General features: G+C 33.8%; 4 protein-coding genes across 5 annotated transcripts; 1 reads left to right on the plus strand and 3 right to left on the minus strand.

Annotated features, from left to right (window-relative positions):
- The first annotated feature begins 7,322 nt into the window (after positions 1 to 7,322).
- Positions 7,323 to 14,132, plus strand: LOC139902952 (transcriptional corepressor SEUSS-like). Of its 2 annotated transcripts, none has more exons than XM_071885674.1 (10): positions 7,323 to 7,596; positions 7,901 to 9,201; positions 9,290 to 9,409; positions 9,593 to 9,641; positions 10,206 to 10,420; positions 10,493 to 10,561; positions 10,739 to 10,836; positions 11,796 to 11,889; positions 12,075 to 12,144; positions 12,815 to 14,132. In XM_071885674.1, the coding sequence occupies exons 2-10, from the start codon at positions 8,200 to 8,202 to the stop codon at positions 13,666 to 13,668; spliced, it is 2,571 nt and encodes an 856-aa protein (XP_071741775.1). In that variant the 5' UTR covers positions 7,323 to 7,596; positions 7,901 to 8,199; the 3' UTR covers positions 13,669 to 14,132. The 2 variants fall into 2 exon arrangements, with proteins under 2 accessions (XP_071741775.1, XP_071741776.1); XM_071885675.1 differs by having other exon boundaries at positions 7,323 to 7,556.
- Positions 14,133 to 15,010: 878 nt separating this feature from the next.
- On the minus strand, positions 15,011 to 15,355 carry LOC139902264 (thioredoxin M-type, chloroplastic-like). The gene has a single exon (XM_071884904.1). It carries the CDS (start codon positions 15,353 to 15,355, stop codon positions 15,011 to 15,013), a length of 345 nt encoding a protein of 114 aa, XP_071741005.1.
- Positions 15,356 to 15,714: 359 nt separating this feature from the next.
- LOC139898904 (uncharacterized) lies at positions 15,715 to 18,342 on the minus strand. Its single transcript, XM_071881701.1, has 2 exons — positions 17,963 to 18,342; positions 15,715 to 16,154 (listed from the first exon to the last, which is right to left on the minus strand). The coding sequence occupies exons 1-2, from the start codon at positions 18,201 to 18,203 to the stop codon at positions 15,838 to 15,840; spliced, it is 558 nt and encodes a 185-aa protein (XP_071737802.1). The 5' UTR covers positions 18,204 to 18,342; the 3' UTR covers positions 15,715 to 15,837.
- A 1,561-nt stretch (positions 18,343 to 19,903) lies between these two features.
- On the minus strand, positions 19,904 to 23,432 carry LOC139898906 (uncharacterized). Its single transcript, XM_071881702.1, has 5 exons — positions 23,179 to 23,432; positions 22,334 to 22,463; positions 21,830 to 22,030; positions 21,333 to 21,503; positions 19,904 to 20,495 (listed from the first exon to the last, which is right to left on the minus strand). Exons 1-5 carry the CDS (start codon positions 23,310 to 23,312, stop codon positions 20,040 to 20,042), a joined length of 1,092 nt encoding a protein of 363 aa, XP_071737803.1. The 5' UTR covers positions 23,313 to 23,432; the 3' UTR covers positions 19,904 to 20,039.
- Positions 23,433 to 24,737: the final 1,305 nt, after the last annotated feature.

Genomic DNA, 24,737 nt, shown 5'->3' on the forward strand with positions numbered 1-24,737 from the left:
GTGAATCATCACGTTCCATTAGAAACTCAGCATGACTTACTGTAATATAATCACGTTGATCAAGTGTCATTATATTATACTAACTCATGCTTCAGTTCCCAACACTACTTCAAAAACATTCCTATTTTAAATTCAAATTTTTTTTTTTAAATATAGAAACTAACACAGTTTCTTTTTATGTTGTAACGCAGATATTGCGAAGAGATAAAAGATATCGGATAAGAATAGTTGTGAAAATATCTTCAGAAATATCGAAGATATTATAATAAAAGATACGATAATATGGATGATGAAGAAGATTTGTCTGTGAAGGTTTAGAATAAGAAGTAAGGTGTTTGCTAACGATTTCAGTAGACACTGAATCATTTGGATCCTTTGAAGGCAGGTTTAGTCTTTGTGATTTGTCCACAGCCTCCTTCATGGTCTGCTCAATCCGTTTTTCAGTTTCAAACCTTCTCTTTTTCTCAGCTTTACCACCATACTATTCTTTATCATCAAACTTTTGACTGTTAAAGTTGTTTACAGTTTTTGCTGCTTCATCCGCATTTTTCCAATTTCGGAGAACTAGTTCATAGTTTGGGATGTTTTTCAGAAAATTCACATTCGAAGTATGTAAGTCTAGAAGATAGACGTTATATGTATAACTTTTGACGTAAAATTGTCGCGAAATTCAAAATACTGATTGCTAATTCCCAGTAGTTGGTGTCACAATTATTGTTACAGGATGTAGGTGAGTACATGATGGGGTTTTAATGAATAAGTATAGTGGCTTTTCGGAGAGGCTTAAGTCGAAGGTTAATGAAGTTGTTGATAAGTTTACTGCTAATGTGGCGAGATATGAAAGGTTCCCCGATAACAATGATGAAGGGGTAATTGTTATAATAAGGTTTATTCGTATAAACAAATGAAGGTGATTTGCTGGAGCTGTGACAAAACTGTCTATTTTGGAAAGAGATTGAAAAATTATATTTGGTAATAAATATCAAAGGATCTGACACGGATACGTGTTAAACTATAACTTTGGTTTCGAGAGCTTTTCAGATGCATGACAGTGGGTAATATGTGGTTGGATCATCATCTCGCATGTCTTTAGGAATTTCGAAGTATTTGAACACATATTGTAATTGTTAATATACATATGATGTTCTAAGATTTTGAATGATACAAATATTTTTGTGAGTTCCATGAATAGAAATGAGGTTCTAGGACAGTTTTTGAAGTCAAAGTATAGTTTTGAAAGATGTAGGAATCTAAGAGTGATGATTTCGGTTATATCTTGAATCGAATTCTGAGATTTCAAAATCAGAATATGTAATTAGATTTTGAATGAGTATGGTTGTTTTGATTTCTATAAAAGAATGTATATTGTTGTGAAAGTAGGGAGTATAATGGATGATTTGCTGAATCAGATTCGAAGAATGTAACATATTAATTGTGAATTTATATATCTCTCGGGTATTACCTACCCCTTAAAAAAAAATTCACAATTAATATTTTGTACAAAAGAATTTTATTACAGTCTTTATGGAAATATATATGTGTATATTTCTTCAGATGTAATATTGATTTAATGAGTTAATATTAAATTAAACTCATTTGATTTATGGTTAAGGCTAGGATAGATAATTTCTAAACTTTAGAAATTACATAATCGCCGTAGAATGTTTCCCCAATGAAGTTATGAATCAATACTTCATCGTTGTGGTATTCCTTGGTATCTACATGGCGTATGACGTCGATGCTCGTGGGACAGATTGTGAAGTTGAGGTTTGCGATGCGGTTATTGTTGGTGGTGGTAATGGTACTGTTGATGTTGTTGATGGTGGTACTGGTTATGCTGCTGGTGCTACTGCTGGTGTTTGTAACCTTTGCACCATATCCTCCAAAGCCACTACCCGAGCGCGAAGCTCGTTGACTTCTTCTATTACACCGGGGTGATTGTCGGTTCGGACGAGCGGATAAATAAGATCTAGAATTTGGTGTAGTATATAATCATGACGAGATACTCTGGAAATGAGAGAGAAAATGGTGTTTCGGACAGGTTCGCCGGTAAGTGCTTCAGGTTCATTGCCAAGAGGGCAATGTGGTGAATGAAAGGGATCGCCTTCTTCTTGTCTCCAATGGTTAAGTAGATTACGAACCCATCCCCAATTCATCCAAAATAGATGATGGCTAATTGGTTGATCCATTCCGGTCACGCTGCTTTCGGAGCTCATGTGGAAATCCATATCGGCATAGCTGTCGGAATTCGAGGAACTCGAACTGGTTGAGGGATCCATCTTGTATGATCAGGGAAAGAATTTTTTTGGTATGAAATAGATTGTAGAATTTAGATTTGGTATTCTTCAATATATAATTTACATATGTATATATAATACCAAAATCCCATAAATTACGGAGGAATCTTTGAAAGATGTCAGTCAAAGTTCACAGTAACAGATATGCTAAGATAAGAATTCGTCTATACACTATTATGCAATAAATGTAGGAAAACGCGTCTAGACTTAAGAATGATAAGCAGGTAATTTCCTAAGGATGGTAAGTAGATGATTTCCGACTAAAAATGATAAGCAAAACTTTTGACATGCAGACACGGTCGAAGTCCAGACTCACTAATGCATCTTAACAACTATCAGTTAGACACACTAATGCAAGACCTGGTTCGCTAAGACCACCGCTCTGATACCAACTGAAAGGACCCGTTCATATACATTATAAACGATTCACAATAGTTGATTACATCGCGAGGTATTTGACCTCTATATGATACATTTTACAAACATTGCATTCGTTTTTAAAAGACAAACTTTCTTTACATCAAAAATTGACGGCATGCATACCATTTCATATTACATTCAACTATAATTGACTTAATATTAATCTTGATGAACTCAACGACTCGAATGCAACGTCTTTCAAAGTATGTCTTGAATGACTCCAAGTAATATCCTTAAAATGAGCTAATGCACAGCGGAAGAATTCTTTAATACCTGAGAATAAACATGCTTTAAAGTGTCAACCAAAAGGTTGGTGAGTTCATTAGTTTATCATAATCCATCATTTCCGTAATAGTAATAGACCACAAGATTTCAGTTTCTATAAATATCCGTACACTCACAAGTGTATAAAAGTATTCTATAAGTTGTAGGCACCGGGTAACAAGCTTTAACGTTCATGTTTTACCCTCTGAAGTACACCAGATCAGGTGTGTTTAAAATAACCTCGAAGTACTAAAGCATCCCATAGTCAGGATGGGGTTTGTCAGACCCAATAGATCTATCTTTAGGATTCGCGCCTACCGTACATAGACAAGTAGTTTAATGTTACCAAGCTAAGGGTATATTTCTGGTTTAAACCCACATAGAATTAGTTTTAGTACTTGTGCCTATTTCGTAAAACATTTATAAATCAGCGCATGTATTCTCAGCCCAAAAATATATATAAAAAGGGAGCAAATGAAACTCACAATACTGTATTTCGTAGCAATTATGTATATGACGGCACTGAACAAGTGCAGTGTTTGTCTCGGATTCACGAACCTATATTAAGTATATATATTTATATGTTGGTCAATATCTGTCTAACAATTTAGGTCAAGTCGTAGTGTATCACAATCCTAATGCTCGAGACCGACATGCAAAAGTCAACAAAAGTCAACTTGACCCAAAATGACTTCCAAAATCTATACATGTTTATTATATAACTTATATATAGTAGTTTTATATATTTAAATATATTTATCAGATCTTATTATACTAAATAATACAAGTCATTTATTAATAAATAAAAATTTATATTAAAATTCATATATGATAAAAATATACTTTTATATATCTCAAATAATAAAATTTATAAAATTCACTTAATATCATAAAAATATAGTGGTATGTATTATTAATGTAATTACATTACGTGTGGTAAAAATATCTTTGTACGCATATTTATTTGATAAAATAATATTGATAATAATAATAATGATAAAAATAATAAAATGATAGTTTCAATAAAAATATTAATTTTTAGTAATAAAGATAATTTTAGTAATAACATCAACTGATAACAGTTATAATAATCGTTTTAATAATAATATTAAAATTAATGATAATTCAGTTGACCATATCTTTTAATCCGTTCATCGAAACCACACGATTTCTAAATGAAAAGTTATTAATTTTTTCTTCAGATTTTCAACGACATGCATATCATATAACTTATCTCAGTAGCATATGTATCAAATTCGTGATTTATCATAAACTATTTAACGACGAAACTAAGCATACAAACATGCATAATCATATATACTCGAGCACTAGTCAGGGATACACTATTAATATATAAAAGATAAGATATGAATGCTCACGTATCAATATTGTGATTCAATATTGCAGGAAAGTACGTAGACGCAACGAAAATGATAAACGTTAGGTTGACCTCACGAGCAATACCCTCGATCAATACCCATAATTTCCTTAGCTCTATTCCATTTGAAAACTTATTTTGAAATCGTCTGAATATAACTCCGTCGTAGTATTTTATGTATACTAATAATATCTTGAAATAATACTAAGTAAATATATATATATATGTAATTCGATTAAGAGAGTTTAGAGAAATATATTTTCAAGTTTCTATGAAATAATGAAACTTATTGAATTCTATTTATAATAGATTTTTGAATTATTAAAGTGAATTATTAAAGTATGAATTATTAAAGTATGAATTATTAAAGTGAATTATTAAAGTATGAATTATTAAAGTAAATTATTAAAGTATGAATTATTAAAGTGAATTATTAAAGTATGAATTATTAAAGTGAATTATTAAAGTATGAATTATTAAAGTGAATTATTAAAGTATGAATTATTAAAGTGAATTATTAAAGTATGAATTATTAAAGTTAAAGTAAAGTAAAAGTAAAGTAAAGGTAAAGTTAAAGTATAGTAAAAGTATAAAACTATGTACGTATAATACGCGTATAAAAATATATATAATATTAATTTAAATCGTTATATATATATATATATATTTAATAAAATAAAATATAAATATAAATATCGTTATCTTTATCATACTGGTTAAGTAATGAGTTGTCAAAAAAAAAAAATAGATTTCTTAAATCACAGTAGACCTCATAACATAGGCCCGTAATCATATCATAATGTATCTGATAATTCAATCATTTGATATTATCTCTTAATTCTGTCGATAAATATATCGAAACAAATATGTTTATGTAAAGTATCATATATATCTAATACTTTGTTAATGTTTTCAGTTAATATTATATATTATATATACATATCTATATACACATAATTGTTCGTGAATCGTCGAACACGGTCAAATGGTAATTGATTACATGAATGTAGTTCCAAACTTTTTGAGATTCAACATTACAAATTCTGCTTATCGTGTCAGAAACATATAAAGGTTAAGTTTAAATTTGGTCGAAAATTTCCGGGTCGTCACAGATACTGAATACTACCATTGACAATTTCAGCTCCAACATGATCTTTAACTTTATCCCTTAATTTCAAAAGAAATTTCCAACCCCAACTATCACTCTGCTTAGGGGCAATATTCCAGAAACTTTGGCCTTTTAACTTGACTAAGTTGACCCAAACACTCCATAATGAATTATCCTTAGTAATAATTCTCCATATTTATTTAACAAGCAATATTTCATTCCATTCATTTAGTGGTTTTAATCCAAGTCCACCTTGATCCTTTGGAGCACATACATCCTTCAATGCAACCTTAGATTTGCCCATTGAACTTTCTGTTTGACTCCATAGGAAACCTTTTAAAAGTTTATCAATTTCATCCACTACCCCAGCAGGAAGGACATAGACTGATGCCCAATAAATCTGCATAACAGATAGCACAGAAGCAACCAATTGCAATCTACCTGCATATGATAATTTTTTGCTCTTCCAGTTACAAAACTTTTTCCGCAGTTTATCAATAAGACAACTACAATCCTTAATACCTAATCTCTTTGCCAGCAAAGGAACCCAGAAATACTTCATTGGGAGTACACCAACTTCAAAAGGCAAGATGTCTAAAATATTGCCTTGAGTGTTTGAATCCACATTACCAAAAAAGATTGTACTCTTATTGAAATTTGGCAAAAGACCTGACACCTGCCCAAAGTCAGCTATAGCATTCTTCACAATACTAACTGAATCCACATCTCCATGACATAACACCAATAAATCATCAGCAAAGCAAATGTGACTGAGATTCATACCTTTGCATTTATAATGGTATTTGAAACCACTATTCTCATGTGTATATTTCTTCATAAACAAGGAGAAGACTTCCATAACCAATGTAAACAAGTAAGGTGAGACTGGATCACCTTGCCTAAGGCCCCTTCCTCCTTTAAAGAAATCTTCCATGTCACCATTAATACATATAGAGAAGGCTTACTTGTAACACATGTCATGACCCAATGAATCATCTTATCATGAAATCCAAACTTAATCAGAATATCTCTTAAAAAATTCCAGTCAACTGAGTCATAAGCTTTCTGGATATCAATTTTAAGAGCACACCTTCTAGGGCCTGATGATCTATTATACCCTTTTAGAACCTCCTAAGCCACTAAAATAGTATCATGAATTGCTCTACCAGGGATAAAGGCACTCTAATTAGAGTTCACCAGCTTATCAAGACCATTTTTAAGCCTATTAGTAAGGATGTTACTAATACACTTATGTAGCACATTATAGCATGTTATAGGTCTAAACTCAGACACTGTTTGGAGTATCAATTTTAGGGATTAAGGCAATTAGTATAGTATTGACTTGCTCTACCAGGGATGAAGGCACTGTGTTCATAATTTGGTAGACATAGAATGGAGTTCTTCGTGACAAATAACAATAAAAAGAACTTTCTCTCCTCTCGAATGGCCTTTGCGAGCCTCGTACATAAATATTAAGTGAAAACAAAATGGCCCAAAAGGTAGTTGGGCTAAACGACCCAGAAAATAGTTGGTATAAATGGCCCAAAACGAATTGAACTAAAAATCCCAAAGTTAAGTCAGACCAAATAGCCCAAATATTTTTTTACTAGCAAGGACAAAGTAGTCCAAAACCGGATGATGATGATGATGATGATGATGATGATGATGATTCCCATGCATATATACATACATGACAGATGAGATGTGATATGATATGAAGAAGTGGATTTGACTTCCTTTGAGAAGAGAGAGAATAAAAAGGTAAAGAATGGAATGAAGAAGAAATATGAATTGGATACAATTCTACTTTGACGTCCGCAACTAAAAAAAACCCACACACTCTCTCTCTCTCTCTCTCTCTCCTCCCCCTCTTCACTTTCTCTCTCTAAATTTACAGCCAAGAACAACACACAAACACCAAAATTTCATCTCAAATCTTCTTTCTTCAACTCACCTCTCACTCAACATACCTTCAATTTATCTTTTCAAACCCTAATTTATCTTATTTCTATACATACACACTGTATTTGTGTTAGATACAAATATGAACTGCTGAGCTACTTGCATCACCATTCGTCGCTTAAATTTGGTCCGTTTTTAGATTCTTTGTTACTGTGTACTCCGTTTAAGTACTATTCTATCTTTTGTTTATCATTATTCTATTTATTCTCTATTAATTATTAATTATTATTTATTTATTATTGTATAAAAGGTAAATAAACTGTTTTTTGTTTTCCTTTTTTTTATAACATCGTAACCCTAGCTGAACTACACTGAATCTAGTTATTTAGGTTAACTTTTTCTAGATTTTTGTTTCCGTATCTGTTAGATTATTAGTTGTAAGCTAGTTAGGGTGTTAAAACTGGAGTGTATATTTATAGTCAAGATTCAGCTTATTTTTTACTTATTTATTTGATGTTATTATCATTGCAGGTAACAAGAGATGATAGTTTTGTTTAGTAGGTAATGGAATTAGGTCAATTTGTGTGGTTAAATGCTCAATATGTTTCGATCAATGAGTTAATTTGCAGAATTCAATGAGAGAAGATTGGTACTTTTCGACACTAGCATGTTCAAGGCCTAAACAAATTTTAGGTTTTTACGCCGTTTTTGGGAACGCTCGACAGTATAAGTTTGTGTTTTAATCCATTAGCCAGTGGCTCATGTTGTGTTAGGTTTGATTTGTTAGTTACAAGAAAAGTTGTGAACTTTTTTCGTATTGTTCCGGGAAGATGGTACCTCCGGGTCAACCCACTCCACTTGCTGGTGCGCAGTCTATTCCATCTTCCATGTTGCGGTCAAATTCAAGTTTATTGAATGGTCAAGGGCCTTCACAGTCTGGTTTTTCTTCCCTTGTTTCACCAAGAAATCAGTTCAATAATATGAACATGCTAGGAAATGTGCCAAGTGTATCTTCTCTTCTTAATCAGCCGTCTTACGGTAATGGGAATTCATTAAGGGGAATGATTGATAACGGGGCTGATAGTGATCCGTTATCCAACATAGGAAACGGAATGGGTTTTAATTCCCCTTCCTCATCATCACTTGGTCAATCAAATATGGTAAACACAAATGTAACTGGTCAATTGCCAGGTCAACATTTTTCTAATGCATTTGCCAACCACCAGATCTTGCCAGATCAGCAGCAGGGTCAGCAACGGGAATCTCCAAATTTGAGACAGAGTCAACAACAATATTCTGTACCTAACAATAACCATCAACAGCAGCAGCAATATCAAACAAATCAAGGTGGTGTTGGACAAGTGAAAATGGAGCCACAGGTTTCAAATGATCAGCATGGGCAAAATTCACAACAGATGCAAGCGTTACGAAATCTTGGTCAGGTCAAAATGGAATCGCAACAGGTTCAGACCATGAGAAATGTAAAAATGGAGCCGCAACACTCTGACCAGTCATTGTTTCTGCATCAACAACAGCAACATCAACAACAGCAGCAGCAGCAGCAACAACAACAGTTGCTACACATGTCTAGACAATCTCCACAGACTTCTGCTCAACAAATGAATCTTTTGAACCAACAAAGATTCTTGCAGTTACAACATCAACAGCAACAACAACTATTAAAGAGTATTCCTCAGCAACGTTCGTCACTTCAACCACAGTTTCAGCAACAAAATATACCAATGAGATCACCAGCTAAACCTGTGTATGAACCGGGAATGTGTGCAAGACGGTTGACTCATTATATGTATCAACAACAACATAGGCCTGAAGTAAGAGCGTTTGCACTATCTATGACTGCTTGAGTAGCCCTATAAGATATGTTGTGTGGTGTTTATATATATTTTGATTCTTTTGCAGGACAACAACATTGAGTTTTGGAGAAAATTTGTAGCCGAGTATTTTGCTCCTAATGCTAGGAAGAAATGGTGTGTTTCTTTGTATGGTAATGGCCGTCATACAACTGGAGTTTTTCCTCAGGTGAGTTAACTGGGTAGTGGGCAGTGTTGATCTAATTTTTACTGTCTTCAATTTTTTAGTACGTGTATCTTTATTTCCATAAATTTTATGAACAATGGTAGAGTAATAACTTTTTAGCAGTTTGAATTATATGAAAATGGCTCCGTTGTTGATTATTTGGGAAACTCATTTATAATTATGCAGGATGTATGGCACTGTGAAATATGCAATAAGAAGCCAGGCCGTGGTTTTGGTAAGTATTTTTCAGTATTCCTGAATATTTGAACCATGATATCTGCTTCATATATCGGATTATTATTTGTGCATTTGTACTAGTTTATAATATCTTGCATCTATAATCTACTTTGGCAGCTTATATATATTTATTGGGCTCTCTGAATAATGTTTAGCCAATATGGTGGGAATCTTTTACAATGTAACAACCCTGATCTAAATCCTGTGTGTAGAACTTAATAAGATCTTATTATAGACGGTAAATTTAATGAAATTGGCGTGCATGAATATATATGAACTTCACATGTATGTAATTCATACAAGTTTTAGGTTTGTTTTACAAGACAATCTATTTTTTTAAGCCATCATTTTTTCTTAAAAAAGGCTGTTGATATGATAATATCAATGATAGTAATCTTAAAACAAACACTTTCCAATTTGAAATCTCTGCATCAATCTATTTCATCGTTTAATTTTATATAAGTTTGATATATATCAATATAATCCTTTAAAAATAGAGTCTTGTTTAGTTGGTTAAATTTTTGTCCATGTGTTTCTCTAATATATGTGAATATTCTTTCAGAGGCAACTGTCGAAGTTCTTCCTAGGCTTTTTAAAATAAAGTACGAAAGTGGTACTTTGGAGGAGCTCCTGTACGTTGATATGCCCAGAGAGTATCAAAACTCTTCGGGTCAAATTGTGCTTGATTATGCAAAAGCCATACAAGAAAGTGTTTTTGAGCAACTACGAGTTGTTCGTGATGGTCAACTTCGAATAGTCTTCTCAGCAGATTTGAAGGTGAGATTTTTGTTTTCTTCTTGAAAAGATATTGCTTAATTTTACTAAATCCATTTTCTTAATATAACGCAGATATGCTCTTGGGAATTTTGTGCTCGGCGTCATGAAGAGCTTATTCCTAGAAAATTGTTGATTCCACAGGTTTATAATTTTGAACTTTTGTATATACAACAAACTAGAGCTTAAAATGTTGTTTGGTTGTTGGCGAATGAGATTCTTACGTCCAATTATGCAAAAAATATTAAATCTCTTGATATCATTACTGAACTGTCATTTTTTTGTTGTTTTTTGTTTTTTTGTTTTTTTTTTTTGTTGCAGGTTAGTCAACTAGGTAATGCAGCTCAAAAATACCAGGCATCAACTCAAAATGCTTCAGCAAGCATATCTGTACCGGAATTGCAAAACAACTGTAACATGTAGGTCCCAAACTTGGCCTTTTAGTTTCTTGAATAATTTATTGGTTTACATGATTGTGTTACTTTTCTGCCCTATTTTAGTTGAAACCAGATTAAGAATACACTGTTACATTGTTTGATTTCGTATCATAAACGTTTAGGAAAAAAAAATTGAGAAATAGTCCTTTAGTATTTGCTTTGAAGAACGACCTCATACGGCTTTCTTTAATGTTATTTTCCTTCAAATATGTATTTTGAACCATGTATAGAAATAAGCTTAATATAATAACGTATACAATTATGATTTTGTAAACTGAAGTTGGTCTTTTGATATGTTACCAAATGTGTCGGCGTCCAGTCTACACTTTCCTAAATATATAGTGCAAACAATAAAAAATTTAGGCATAGCCAATCACTTCACAATATTGTCTGGATATTATTGTATGTATGCTACCGAAGTTAGGTATTGATAAGCCTTGTTGGCATATATTATTACTTAATATATTGCTCAATAATTAAATCTGATGCAGCAGGTTTTTTGAGGTCTTTACCAAAAATCGATATTTAATGTCATTATCATCTTGATGGGCATTCTGTTTTTTTTCTTCTTAATATTGTTTACACACTTATTTTAGTTGTGTACTCTATATTTTTATAATCTCACTGCATGCCTTGGTTGTTTTAACAGGCAAAATCCGTAACATAATCTAATTTTTTGAAACCTTAAATAGGTACCCAGGCCAGTAAGGAGTAAAGTAATAAGACTTCAAATTCATTCATTAAACGTTGGAAAAATAACAAACTATTGATCGGCTTATAAATCATATGAGAGATTAGGGTTAAAATGAGACATTTGAAAGAGAAACCTCTAATAAAACTATGTGCTATGAATAAGCCAGCTTAAATGAACTTTTAAAATGAACATTATATGACTCACAAAGATATAATCACTCATCCTTGTGTTGGATGATGACTTGCAGGTTTGTTGCTTCAGCTCGTCAGTTGGCAAAAGTACTAGAAGTACCGTTAGTCAATGATTTAGGATATACAAAGAGATATGTCCGATGTCTTCAGGTATAATCTTCTACAGTAATTAGTCGATGAGAAACTGTTTCTTTAAATTTGATTAGACATTAGACTTGTTCAAAGTATTGCTTGACATAAATGGTTGAATAGACTGTTACCTAAAAATTTCATTTTTTTATTCTTCTAATTGGTTATGGTTATGTAACATTATTCATTGCCTGGTTTGTGTGCAGATATCAGAGGTGGTTAATAGTATGAAGGATTTGATTGATTACAGCCGAGAAACGAGGACTGGGCCTATGGGTAAGTGTTTTAAACTTGTTATGCAATGTCCCCTGCGGTTTATATGAGGTTAATAATGTTTAATGAACGGTGCTTGCATATTTTTCAGTAGCTATAGATATATATATGGTAAATAGTTCTAATAAATTTACGTTTTTAAAGGTAAATCATTATTGTGAGTGCGTTGTAAATGGCATTAGATATTATATATTGTTTCATATTATTTGATAAAATCAGAAAGATTACCCACCCATTCAAATAAATGGCACAATAAATCACTACTCTATTTGGACAATGGATCTACCACTTTGGTCAAATATTAACCGCAATCAAAGTTGGTTAATATCCAACTAGTCCCCAACTTGAACAACTAGCCCCTTGAGGTCCGGAGCGACTAGTCCTCGACTAACGACTTTGATCACCTTGTTTGTTATCAAACGGGTTGAGTCGTTTGGCTGTGGGTTGAATGCATCAAATGGTTTTAAAAGTGCATAAAAGTCTCTTTTTACACTTTCAACCTTGTGTGTTATTGTATTAGACTTCTGGATTACATTGTTGCACATTGATTATGTTTTGAGGTTGTTTATGAGAGGGTAACATGTGTTTTTATTTGATACCAAACTTTCCCATTTTTTTCATATGTTTCCACTATAAATATACACAAGTCATTATATATTTTTTGCCTTGACAGAGAGCTTAGCTAAATTCCCCCGTCGGACATCATCAACATCTGGGTTTCATAGTCAACCTCAACAACCTGAAGAACAACAAAAGCACCAGCAGATGCAAACAACCGTTCAACCTACAACAAACAACGAAACACCTTCTATGCAAAATGCATCTGCAAACGGCATGATGCCAATTGTAAATAACTCTAACTCCGCACCTCAAACTACTATCGCCGGTTTGCTCAATCAAAACTCGATGAATGCTCGGCACCAAAATCCACTTATTACTAATGGAGATAATAGTTCCTATGGTGGAGCAACTGGCGGCATTCAGATTCCTTCACCTGGATCCTCCGGTGCGGTACCGCCACAATCGTTCCAGTTGCCGACAACGTCTATACCTAACAACGCCCCTCAAACTTTACATAACCGTGGTGCACATTTGAATGCCGCCACCTCACCAAATATATCCATGGGTGGTGATGTAGACGCCGCCAATGATTCTCAAAGCTCGGTCCAAAAAATAATACAGGAAATGATGATGTCATCATCCCAACTTGGCGGTGGTGGAATGGGAAGTGATATGAAAAATTCTAATGATTTAATTCAGGTAGGCAGTAATAGTTCAGGTATGGTGGGAAATGGTGGTGGCATGGCTGGTGGTGGATTTGGTCAAGCAGGTATGGTCAACGGGATGCGGAATTCGTTGAGTATGAACGGAAGAGTTGCAATGCAGATGATGAATAACCATCATCATCAGCACCAACAACAGCAACAACAACAACAGCAGCAGGATTTAGGGAGCCACTTGCTTAATGGTCTTGGAGCTGTTAATGGGTTCAATAATCTACCATTTGACTGGAAACCGTCTCCATAGAAGATTCGATGCAGTAGTAACATATCTGTTGTATCCACAAGTTGATCTATAAAAGATTCTGAAATCTTGTTTGGATAATGTAAAGAAGATGGAGGGGCATGATGGTGCTAAATTCAGATAATATAGGGACATGATCCGAAAACTAAGAAGCAAGTGATATTTGGGGTCCCAAATTGTACTAATTTCAGAGATAAGAGGAAAGATATAACATGGCAGTTGGTTTTAATTATTTATCCTTTTTTTTCTTCTTTTTGTGGGTTTTTGATTTTGAAATGTGCACCAAAAGGGTTGACTTCTTTGGTATGTTGGTTCCTTTTGTCTATGTATGACTAGAAGGGTGCTTTCTAATGTTGTTTATATGATGACTGGACAAGGAAGTATGGGATGATGCCCCCATTGTTGGTGCTGCTCCCTCAAAGCTCTACTTGTATTAGTAGTATGTCAGAATGCTATATCTTCTCTCTCTCTCTCTCCACTACAAGTGAGTGTATATATACTGCTATGAAATGGAATGTTGAAGCTTCTTAATGTTGAATTTAGTAATTTTCCATTTTGGTGATGAAATTGCTCCCTTCAAAGTTTTTTTATAAATCAACCAAACTTGTGCATTAAAAAACTTGTAACGTACAAATAACAGAGGCACGCTAATGTTCTCACCACCCTTTGTGGGAGTTTTTCTACACTTGTACTCCAATATGGGCTACCAGATAAAAGTATCATGTGTCTTCTTATTGCCGTTCTGAATTACAAAAGAAATATTACAAGAAGCAACAAGGGTTTTGGCCTAATGATGGTTAAGGAGTTGAACAGCTAAGGGAATTTTTTTTTTTTTTAATCCTTTTAGCTATACGTTTAAGATTAAAGCATGTGTTTTTATTTTAAATCAAGATGAAGGTTATTGGTTGCTTGATAAAGTAAAGGCTGTAAACTGCAGCACAAAGCAAAAATTTGAGCAGGTGTTAAAATATATAGTTAAGTAATGTGGTTTGCACGGCTTTCTGGTTATGTCTACTAGAATAAAACCCCGGTGTCTAGTTGAAACCATTTTTTCCAAGATTACAAACTAAAATTACTCACTTCCTTGTTCCAATTTATCAAGGGATACCTCACAATCTAGTTGCAAGAGTTTTTATGTGTATAATCGTAATAATACTTACATGCTCTATGATTGATATAAGTACATTACTTATCGTTTTACCAGCATTTTAAGTATCAAACTAACCTAGTTTCTATTAAGACAGACAAAGTGGTATAAGTATCGAAAGAAAACTACATAATATCTTCTTAAAATGCTGTAAACTCTCATGAAGCCAAGAGGTTTTGATACACGAGTAAACAATTGTTACTCGGCATACTTGTTTAAAGCGGCACAAAGAGTGGATTTAGCGACAACACCAGTAAAACTCCCTTTGTTTTCCCCGTCCTTGTAGAAAAGCACAGTTGGGATGCTTGTAATTCCATATTGTGATGCAACATTCGGGTAGTCATCGATGTTAATTCTATAACACAAAACTTTTCCCGCGTACTCTTTTGCGAGTTCCACAACTATTGAAGATATCATCTGACATGGCACACACGATGGTGCCCAGAACTCGACTAGCACTGGCTTGTCAGCTGCTACCACCAACTCAGTCCATGAACATGCTGTAACCACTTCAACTATAGCCCAATGTAGTAGAATGTGCATTGTGTTAGAACTATATTGACTCGGAACCGAACCAAATTTTAAAAAAAAATTCAAGCACTGGGATAGTAGATATACACACAATTTACAATAAGTGTACAAAGACATTCAAATGATTACCCTGTGGGAGTCCAGGATGGATCTAATGCTTTGCCAATGGTAGAACGGGCTATTAGTGAAATACGCGATGCAGTTGAAATTTTTTTGAGTTTTAATTAGTGATACTATTGGATAGTGTAAATATTTTTGAGTAGCACCATTGGATAGTGTAATTTTTTTTTTAACTTTTAACTAATGAGACCCGTGACTATAATTCTTAGATCTGTTAGAACAGGTATGGAGAGATGCACACACAAGTGATGTAAATGAAGTAGGAAATATATTAAGTTGAAAATTCATTTACAAATTCTTGTACAATTTTTTTCAACATACAATTAAAATGGCATAATAGTGAAACTCTTTGTTTGAAACTTTAACAAGTAAAGTTACTCAACATATTTGTCCAAGGTGGCACAAAGAGTGGACTTAGGAACAGCACCAATGACACTCTCTTTCTTTTCACCATTTTTGAAAAAGAGTACAGTTGGGATGCTTCTGATTCCATATTTAGATGCTATGTTTGGGCAGTCATCTGTGTTGATCTTAAAGCACAAAGCTTTGCCCGCGTATTCTTTTGCAAGCTCATCGACCACCGGGGCTATCATACGGCATGGACCACACCATGGTGCCCAAAACTCTACCAATACTGGGATTTCTGCTGCTTCCACCAAATCGGTCCATGTTGTGTCTGTTACCACTTTAACTACATGATTTGCAAACAGGAATTAATAGGTGGTTTTAACTCCGTGTAATTTCTGTTACCATTTGAACAACATAATCCTTTACTAAATGATTCAAGTTGTGTTATACTACGTATATTATTAGTAACAGGCAAGGCCGTCTTCGAGACATGTGCAGAGTGTGCAACCGTACATGCCTATAAGGGGGCCCCAAATTTTGAAAATGTATATATTATAATTCACTATTTATTTTACGTGCCACAATATCATATAGAGTTAATTTTTTTAATTAGTTAGTTCACAAATCACGAGTTTAAAACATTACTTAATGCGTATTAAAAAATTTAACCTTTTTGGGGCTCATTTTTGTTTATCGAACAAGGCCTTCAAAGTTAGCGGGACGGCCCTGGTTGGTAACAGGGTTGGACTAGAAAACTTGGAACAGTACAAAGAGATAAGAGTTATTTAAACGGTAAAGGGAGAAGGAGGAGGTTTTCTCATCCGAGGAGGGCGATTTTTTTAGTCAGATGATGGCTTCATATATAACTGAGTTATTTCGTAACCATTTTCGACTCTTTCCCTAACTATATTAAAATTTGGTAGTGAGTATTACAAAAGTTGCCAAAACTAATACAGTAGTGTTTATTCACTTTGTTCCTTCTATTTCCCTTATATTGAACATTTAAAGTCTTTCCAATTTATGTTTGGACTAAGAGCACAATATATTCTGTTTCCAGTTTTGAAAGCATTATATTCTGTTTCCAAGTTAGAGTACATAATACTGTAGTTCAAGATGAGCAATTAAAAAAAATATTAATGTTTTTGTGGGACAAAATAAGATTAATGTAGATTGACTTATTAAGAAAAAAGAAAGATAAGTTCTTTAACTTTATGCAAGGTCTTTAATATGGTTGGGTCTTTAATATGGTTGCATATCAGTTTAGTAATTTAGCTTTGGTAAATTTCTTGATATGTGCTAGCTGCTAATACGGGAAAGCATGGGCGGTAGTACCAGTGGTGGGTCCATGGTGGCGGCGACAATGGTTAGTGCAAGCGGTGGCGGGCATGGTCGCAGTTTTCATTTAGGTTTGATTTGGACATATTTAAAACCGAATAAACGAGCCAATTAAACTGAAAATCAAACCAATGTATACCTCAATTCATACACCCTCTATCCTTTTATGTTGTCCATATTACTACTTATGGTTATCCAAAAATGTGACTATCAATTTTTAAAAAATATGACAAATATAACCACAGAACTCTCAAATTTACTCTGTCCCATATTATTCTTAGATAATTTATAATCATTGCCCCCTTTAATCAGTTAAGCTTTATATCACCGGCCTTCCAGCTGAGTGGTATCGAGCCTTAGTAGGGCGGGCCCGCGATTAGTTGCCAAACAACCCGAGTTCGATTCCGAGGAGGGGAGGTTTTCTTCAGGATTCCCGCGATTGGTTGCCAAGCAACCCGGGATCCGCGATTAGTTGTCAAGAAACCCGGGTTCGATTCTTGGAGTTTCCAACCTAGCTAGCGTGTGTGGGTGAAAAAACGTATAAGTTATCGTTTGTGTTCATTTATGTTCTCTGTGTGCCATTTATCTCAGCTTACATACATATAAGACATTAGTTAGCCAACATACCAATAAAATTTTCTAACTGTACAAACACAAATTTATTTCGTTTGGTTCTAAAAACGTTCCTTAAGCTATGAAAGTTATATGAGCGAACATGAACAAACGGGAACGCTTCGAGTTGAAATAACGTAAATAACCATATAAATATTTACTTCAAAACGTGTTTATTTGACCAAAAAATAAAGAGAGATATACCTTCACTGGCTGCAGCTTTGCAGAGGACGATGCGAGAAGTAGAACTAGTAGTAGTAGTAGTAGTAGTAGAATGTGTGCGGTTGAAGGTAAACGAGGATGTAATAGTAGATGGTTTTCGATAGTTAATGTTGGTGAAATTAGATGACGATGATGATGAAGTATGGATTGAAGTAAGTGGATGATGAATTTGTGATCGTAAAACACATGATGTACCCATCTGGATGCACTTCTCCATTGCCATTCCTACACTTCCTCCTCCTATGTGTTGTATGTGTGGTTGCTTTTTCAACTAACAATCTTTCAAATCCAAACTATAATTTGTGGTTCCCATATTCCCATTACAAATATTACACATTTTTTTATTTTTGATTATCTCATTTAAATGATTATATTTCTTATTTTAAACGGTAATAAGAAACTTAGTGGATAAACATAGAGTATATTTTAATACGGAATAGTAAAAAATAAAGTCAACGAATAATTCTAAAAGTTTTTGTTTAAAATGGACACTCTAACTAAGACGAACAATGTAATAATATCTTGAATTTTCAATTTTCATTTTTGTTAAAATTATTAGATTTTTCATTTTGTTTAGAACGACAAACTCACGCACCCTATATAATTTTACTGTTCTAAATAGAATTCAAACTCATAACCTCAAAGTCAGAGGAGTTTTTCGATAGCGCTAGGCCAGAGGCTTTTGGTGGATTTTTCAAAATTATGTCCAAACTTGTTTTAAGTGGTACAAAGAGTGGAATTTGGAAACCTAAAATGGGTAAGATTTTTTCTGTTTAGGCTATTCGAGAAAGGTGAATATTTTGACTTAGATTATGCATTTTAGCCAAGTTATTTCATGTTTTCGACTATTTTTCTTAACCAACAAGATATATTGTTACTAGGTTTGATGCTCAGACCTCTCACAGAAAATATCTTGACACCACCGGATAAGGAATTTGGACACTTTGAAATTTCTAACCATTATGGATTCAAATTATTATTTTGTGAATGACGTGGTGGTATCTAGTATCTACTTTATGATCATCAAATGTCATAGTTTATATAAAGCTACATAATATAATATAAAATAATATAAAGCTACACTAATTAATCTTTCAAATTACCAAAAAATATAAAATATAAAATACCAAAAAATAAAAAATATAAAGCTACATAAATTAATATGGATATTGCTACAGAGGATCGTATGGCGGTTAATCCTCAACATTTTATGTGGACGATAAATATGGATTTGAAGGATATCCTAAAGTTTTCTGTCTATACAAATATCTAAAGTGGGACATGCTATCGAACTTTAAATGATGCCAAGTTCACCAAAATCATGAATCACCGTAGATATAAAAAGTTAAATTATGGATTCAATTTACCCAACTCCATTAAATTTTAAACCAATTCCATCAAATAAGCAATACATCCTTTCTTCTTCCCCTAATAAAAATAATTAATTTCTTCCCACAAGTAAAACTAGGGAGAGCATGTCACCTTCATTTTTTCCAACAATAAGAGAATACCGAAGAGTTTAATTTAATTTTCATATAGTAGCTATTTGTGAACACTGTAGCGGAAAAACAGAGAATGTGAATGTCAGTGTTCATATAGATGTTTATATGACCCACAATTATATATATCAACCTATAAGAATATACATTTACGTGAGGTGACCAGGAACCTTGTCCTGAACCTTGATGGAAACAGCAATCGGGAGTGGGAACCTTGAACTTCAAGGTTCCCAAAGCTGAACGGGCAACAAATTGCCCCACTCTGTAGGAAACCACTCTAATGAGTTTATTTGAATTCATTTTATTTGAATTCAGCAGGCAATACAAGGCCATTGATATCACTACATTTTAGTTGTCTATTGATAATTCAGCAGGCAAGAAGATATTTTTTTTATGTTTTTGTAAGTGCACATTGAACTTGGAAAATGAAAACAAGTAGTAGATATTAAAATACCAAACAACAAAATGTCAACAAACAAAATATATGATATGTTTACTAGCAAAATGTCAACAAAACATATTACACATACCCTGTAACAACAGAGTCTAAACTCTAAACCTTAAAAATTGTACTCATTCAAATTCCCCTTAGAGTCACTGAGTTCCACGTCAGCATTGCATTCTTCAGCAGATATAGGCGGCAATTGCCTTGTCTTCCTCTTCAAGTTATGTTTATGCCAATCACTCTTAAAGTGTTCTCGATACTGTTTAGCATCGCCCACAATCGCATCACACGTACTGCATTTGTTTTGCTTTACCTGATTACTTCCTTCAGCGGGGTCGGATTTTGGAGCCAACGTTTGTTTTTTCATTTTGTCGGTCAATTCGTCAGTAGCAGATTTCTTGGGTGGTTCAGTTGATAATGGTGATGATGATACGTCCTCATGACCATCGCAGTGATCTGCATCGATATTACCTTCACTGTGCACAGATATAGCTAGAATTTCGGACCGACCTTGCAAATTTCGAACCAGTGCGTCACAGTCTCGGAACAATCCAGGGTCCATTTCACATACCTGAAACCAATCAAATCAAAGTAAACAGCTTAAATGATATATTTTCAATCTCCTTTAAAAGAAATACAGCTTCTTGATCAAAAAGCAGATTTCACTAACAATAAGGTATTCTGCAACAAGAATAAATACCACCGTGCAGTGAAAGAAACGTTTAAAAGCTACACATATCTATAACAGGGGATATTTAACTACTTAATCAAGATAACTAAGCTTGAAAGAATAGCAGCAATGATTCAGTGTACATACAAGTGTCTGCGTGTAAAAACTAAATACACAGACTAGGTGGGGTCGGGGTTTCAGAAATTTGATACATTGACTTATGAATCGGGCGATCATGTTACATTTTGTATTTTACCTGTAATGGGCCAAATGCGCAAAATTAAAAACCACTTTACAAGTCAAGTGAGTGAATAAAAAAGGTTAAAGATAATGGTTCAAATTGTTCAATTTAGTTTTTCCACCAAATGTGTCATATTTCATTGATGTTATTAGCTTATTTAAATGTGAAAGTCAAACACATCAACAGATTTTGCTTTAACTCTTTGGGAAAACATCAGGAGCAATGAACTACTTATAAAGAGTACTTGGCATAGATAAGTATTGTTTATCTAATAAGTATTTTTTTTTAAGTTGTAAGGGGTTCACACAACTTGACAAATAATATCAAGCTTATCATAATGCGGACACCTAGATGTGCACAATTGATTATGTCAAATACCACGAACACGACTCTCTGTATATACACATTAACTAATGAAATACATATTGAATAGATTAGATGCATGTAAGGGGACCTCCTACATATAGCAAAATATATAAATTCAGGATACGACTTACAATAGAGAGCTGACTTCCAGATACATCTTTAGAAACAATGACGGTTTTCCACTCGTTAAGCTTTCCAGCAAGAGAATCCTCAAAGTTGTGTTGTGGTAACGTTAACCTTAGTCTCATGGGAGACCTCTTTATCGGGAAATGTTTCTGAAGTTCCCGGATAACATCTAATGCCTGTAATCAGTCAAATAAAAAAACCATTTTTTCAATAATGGTAGGAAGAGAACGGGGAGAAAAAAAAACTGAACTTGCAAAGAGGATAATTGTTCATTGTTTGGACTTAGTTAAAACTACATTATCACATAAATCTTTTGAAGAAAGTAATTAGGAGTGGTTTACATTAACAGTTTTAAACCCATTATGATACATTCGATTTTGATTTAAAACTTTGGTTTAACCCGACAAAGAAAAAAACATATCCAAAATGGATTCATTCATAAGCAAAATGGATCAAAACTTTCATCCCTAGAATTCACCCTTAAATAAGCAGATGTAATTACCTGTTTCTTGGAACTGCTATGAGGGTCAACAGCAAAGTGAATTTCATGCATCAAACGTTCAATCATGCTTATAGTATACGGGCGTTGAGTTTCAGGATTAATAGTCTTTTGCATGACAATAGTTGCAATGTCCCTAAATTGATTCGATAACTGCGATTCTCTCTCCTTTCCAGCAACTTGCAGTTCTCCTTTCTCCAATATCTGCCACATTATACTTATAAATTCATTTCAGACAAGAAATGTGTATCTGATTCTAGACAAGTAATAAACCTCGCGAAAAAAAAAATCAAGGATGCATTTAGTTACAGAAAAAATCTCCAATTTTACACTTATATTTTCCTAGACAATGGGTAGTGTGTTGCGACTTTCAGAAAACTATTAGATATTTAAAGAACACGGACTTTGGTTTTCTGTAAAACATAAATTCAAACACATCTTCTAATTTTTGGAAGAATTTAATCGAATCAAATGCATCCTAATATTCTAAACGAAATCTAATAAAACCTCAAGACAGATTTTTGCTTGATCATCCATCCCAAAGGCAGCCTTTAGGTCTTTTGACTTAGCAAGAACTCCTTTAGCAACATTTGAGTAAACTATTTGTGACTGCAACACTTCATCCAAATCTTTCTCACTGACATTATACATTACAAATATCAATTAATTAATTTATGTAACAAAATACGGAAATCATCATTACATCAACAGGAAAATAGAAACTGAGTAGTTAGGTTTCTGCTGCCATATTGTTACTCTGTATCTCAAATTCTCAATAATACAAATTCTAAAGTATGCAATAATTATGGAACTAGAAAAAAAGGCATTACGAAACAACACTTATTTCCAAGGTTGTAAAAGTCGCTAGTCGGGACTAGTCGATCGGGACCTTGTTGGCCAAGTCACAGACAAGTCAGACGTTGACCAACTAATAATCCAACTTTGATCGAATAAATTAGACTTTTGACAACTTCAGCCGAATACATCGGACAAGTAAAAGACTAGTTAGACTACCACAACCATGCTTATTTCTAATCATTATCATACACATAACAAGTAGTGTTGCAGAACTTTTACAAAAAAGATAAAAATAGATACTCCGTATAATCTAAAGTAACTTTCATAACTCTATTGTTTTCTTAAATCTGTGGCTTATTCTCAGAAGCTAATTCAACTAAAAATTTCATTCAGGAGCTTAATTATTCAAAGTAAAGGCTAAAGCACACTAGTAAGGTTCTAGAAGATTCAAATAAGCAGCAGCAGGAGGAACAAATAAATGAAGCTAAAACAAACAGAAACACAGAAAATAGAAATATAAATTGGTAAAACCCTAATTAAAAAAGAAAAATTACACGCCAGAACGCCATGAGAGGACTTTGTTCTTGTAACAAGCAATTTCAAATCGATTTCCATGTTTCTTCAATCGAACCACCGCAACGTTTGTCAGTTTTTTCTGACCCACCGGCTGCACCAGCGTTCGAGACATTATTTTCCCTTTCTTTTCCTATAACTTTGCCCTAATTTGATGATGAGAATTGATTGATCGATTGATGAAGACGAAAAAATTATGAGCTGAAATTAAAATAATTTGGTTTCTATCTGAAAACCTAACCTACATTTATTAATTATTCGCAGGTGGGCTTGTATTGAACGGGGATTTTCTAACCCGGGTTGGGCTTTTGGGTTAATAGACATAAGGATAAAAACGGGTTTATTGTCATAAATGCATTCATTCATTCATTCATTTTTTACACCGTTTCACTAGTATTTTCTCACTTATACCTAATTATTTAAGGGCATTATAGATTATTTTTTTTTATCGAAAAAACGAAAACTTTAACAACAAACTTTCATCAATCGATGAAAAGCCGACAAATGATACAAGAAACAAACCTGAAACGTCACATAACTAGACAACGAACGATAATGAGAACCTAACCAAAAACGGGGTGAATCACAAGCATGAGATTACAACGAGAACATAACCAAAACCGACACAATAAAACACCAAGATATAATCAACTTAGTTTCGACCATTCTTCTTAGCGGCATCTGAAGCTTTCTTTCCTCTTGCAACCTGCCTAGAAACCATACAATCCGCCTTTTTATAGGAAACAGGATTTCTCGAGCGAGACTCAAATGAGTACTCCTTGGGGGAGCCAAAAGAAGTGACACTCGAAGAACATATGAGTTTGCCTTCAACCAGAGAAGGATCGAGAATCGATTCCAGAAAACCTCGCCCAACCCCCGAAGAACTCCTATTCGACTTCTCACCATCCTTATCCCGAACCACGAAGGAACCACGAGCAATTATATCGTCTACCATGACCTCCTTTTTTTCCTTGTCCAAAGTCCCCGAACGAGAGACAATTTTGTGCGAAGAAACATTTGCCGAAGAACTACCAATGATACCCGACACAGATTGAGGGATATAATACATCTACCTCCCATTCTAGCATACTATTTAAAAACCTTTTATTCTTACTAAGCATTTTCATTTTGGAATTAACTGTAACGACCTGCCAAAATCGCCATTGACGGCGCCGTCTACTTAGGTCCCGTTACGTGGTCATAAGTCTTTAAATAACGTTTGACCAAAAGTATGTCGCATTCATTTCATAAGTAAAGATGTTTCAAGGTCTACAAAAGTAGTTCAACGACTAGTTACATTACAATGTTAACGTACAAATGAAACCTATGCGACATGATTTAGTAAAGTCAAAAGATGCTTCACGTATGCATGTATACTCGACATCCAAGCAAGTAATCAAAGTGTGCGGAAGCATGTATCAAGTAGCCAAGTATGAACCTGAGAAATATATAGAAAACTGTCAACGAAAAACGTTGGTGAAATCATAGGTGTATTTGTAAACGTTGTTTTTGAACCACAAAATTTTGTATTTTCATAACG

Source organism: Rutidosis leptorrhynchoides, chromosome 3, assembly GCF_046630445.1.
Source record: "Rutidosis leptorrhynchoides isolate AG116_Rl617_1_P2 chromosome 3, CSIRO_AGI_Rlap_v1, whole genome shotgun sequence".
In the NCBI taxonomy this organism is placed as follows: domain Eukaryota; kingdom Viridiplantae; phylum Streptophyta; class Magnoliopsida; order Asterales; family Asteraceae; genus Rutidosis; species Rutidosis leptorrhynchoides.

Bases quoted from the DNA above. Each gene is read 5' to 3' on its own strand.
- LOC139902952 (XM_071885674.1), top strand. From the start codon at position 8,200: ATGGTACCTCCGGGTCAACCCACTCCACTTGCTGGTGCGCAGTCTATT. The intron at 10,421-10,492 runs GTGAGATTTTTG...AATATAACGCAG, and splicing joins TCTTCTCAGCAGATTTGAAG to ATATGCTCTTGGGAATTTTG. The intron at 10,562-10,738 runs GTTTATAATTTT...TTTTTGTTGCAG, and splicing joins GAAAATTGTTGATTCCACAG to GTTAGTCAACTAGGTAATGC.
- LOC139902264 (XM_071884904.1), bottom strand. From the start codon at position 15,355: ATGCACATTCTACTACATTGGGCTATAGTTGAAGTGGTTACAGCATGT.
- LOC139898904 (XM_071881701.1), bottom strand. From the start codon at position 18,203: ATGGCAATGGAGAAGTGCATCCAGATGGGTACATCATGTGTTTTACGA. The intron at 16,155-17,962 runs GTATATCTCTCT...CAAATCATGTAG, and splicing joins CAAAGCTGCAGCCAGTGAAG to TTAAAGTGGTAACAGACACA.
- LOC139898906 (XM_071881702.1), bottom strand. From the start codon at position 23,312: ATGTCTCGAACGCTGGTGCAGCCGGTGGGTCAGAAAAAACTGACAAAC. The intron at 22,464-23,178 runs GTAATTTTTCTT...GTATAATGTCAG, and splicing joins CTCTCATGGCGTTCTGGCGT to TGAGAAAGATTTGGATGAAG. The intron at 21,504-21,829 runs GTAATTACATCT...GACTGATTACAG, and splicing joins ATAGCAGTTCCAAGAAACAG to GCATTAGATGTTATCCGGGA.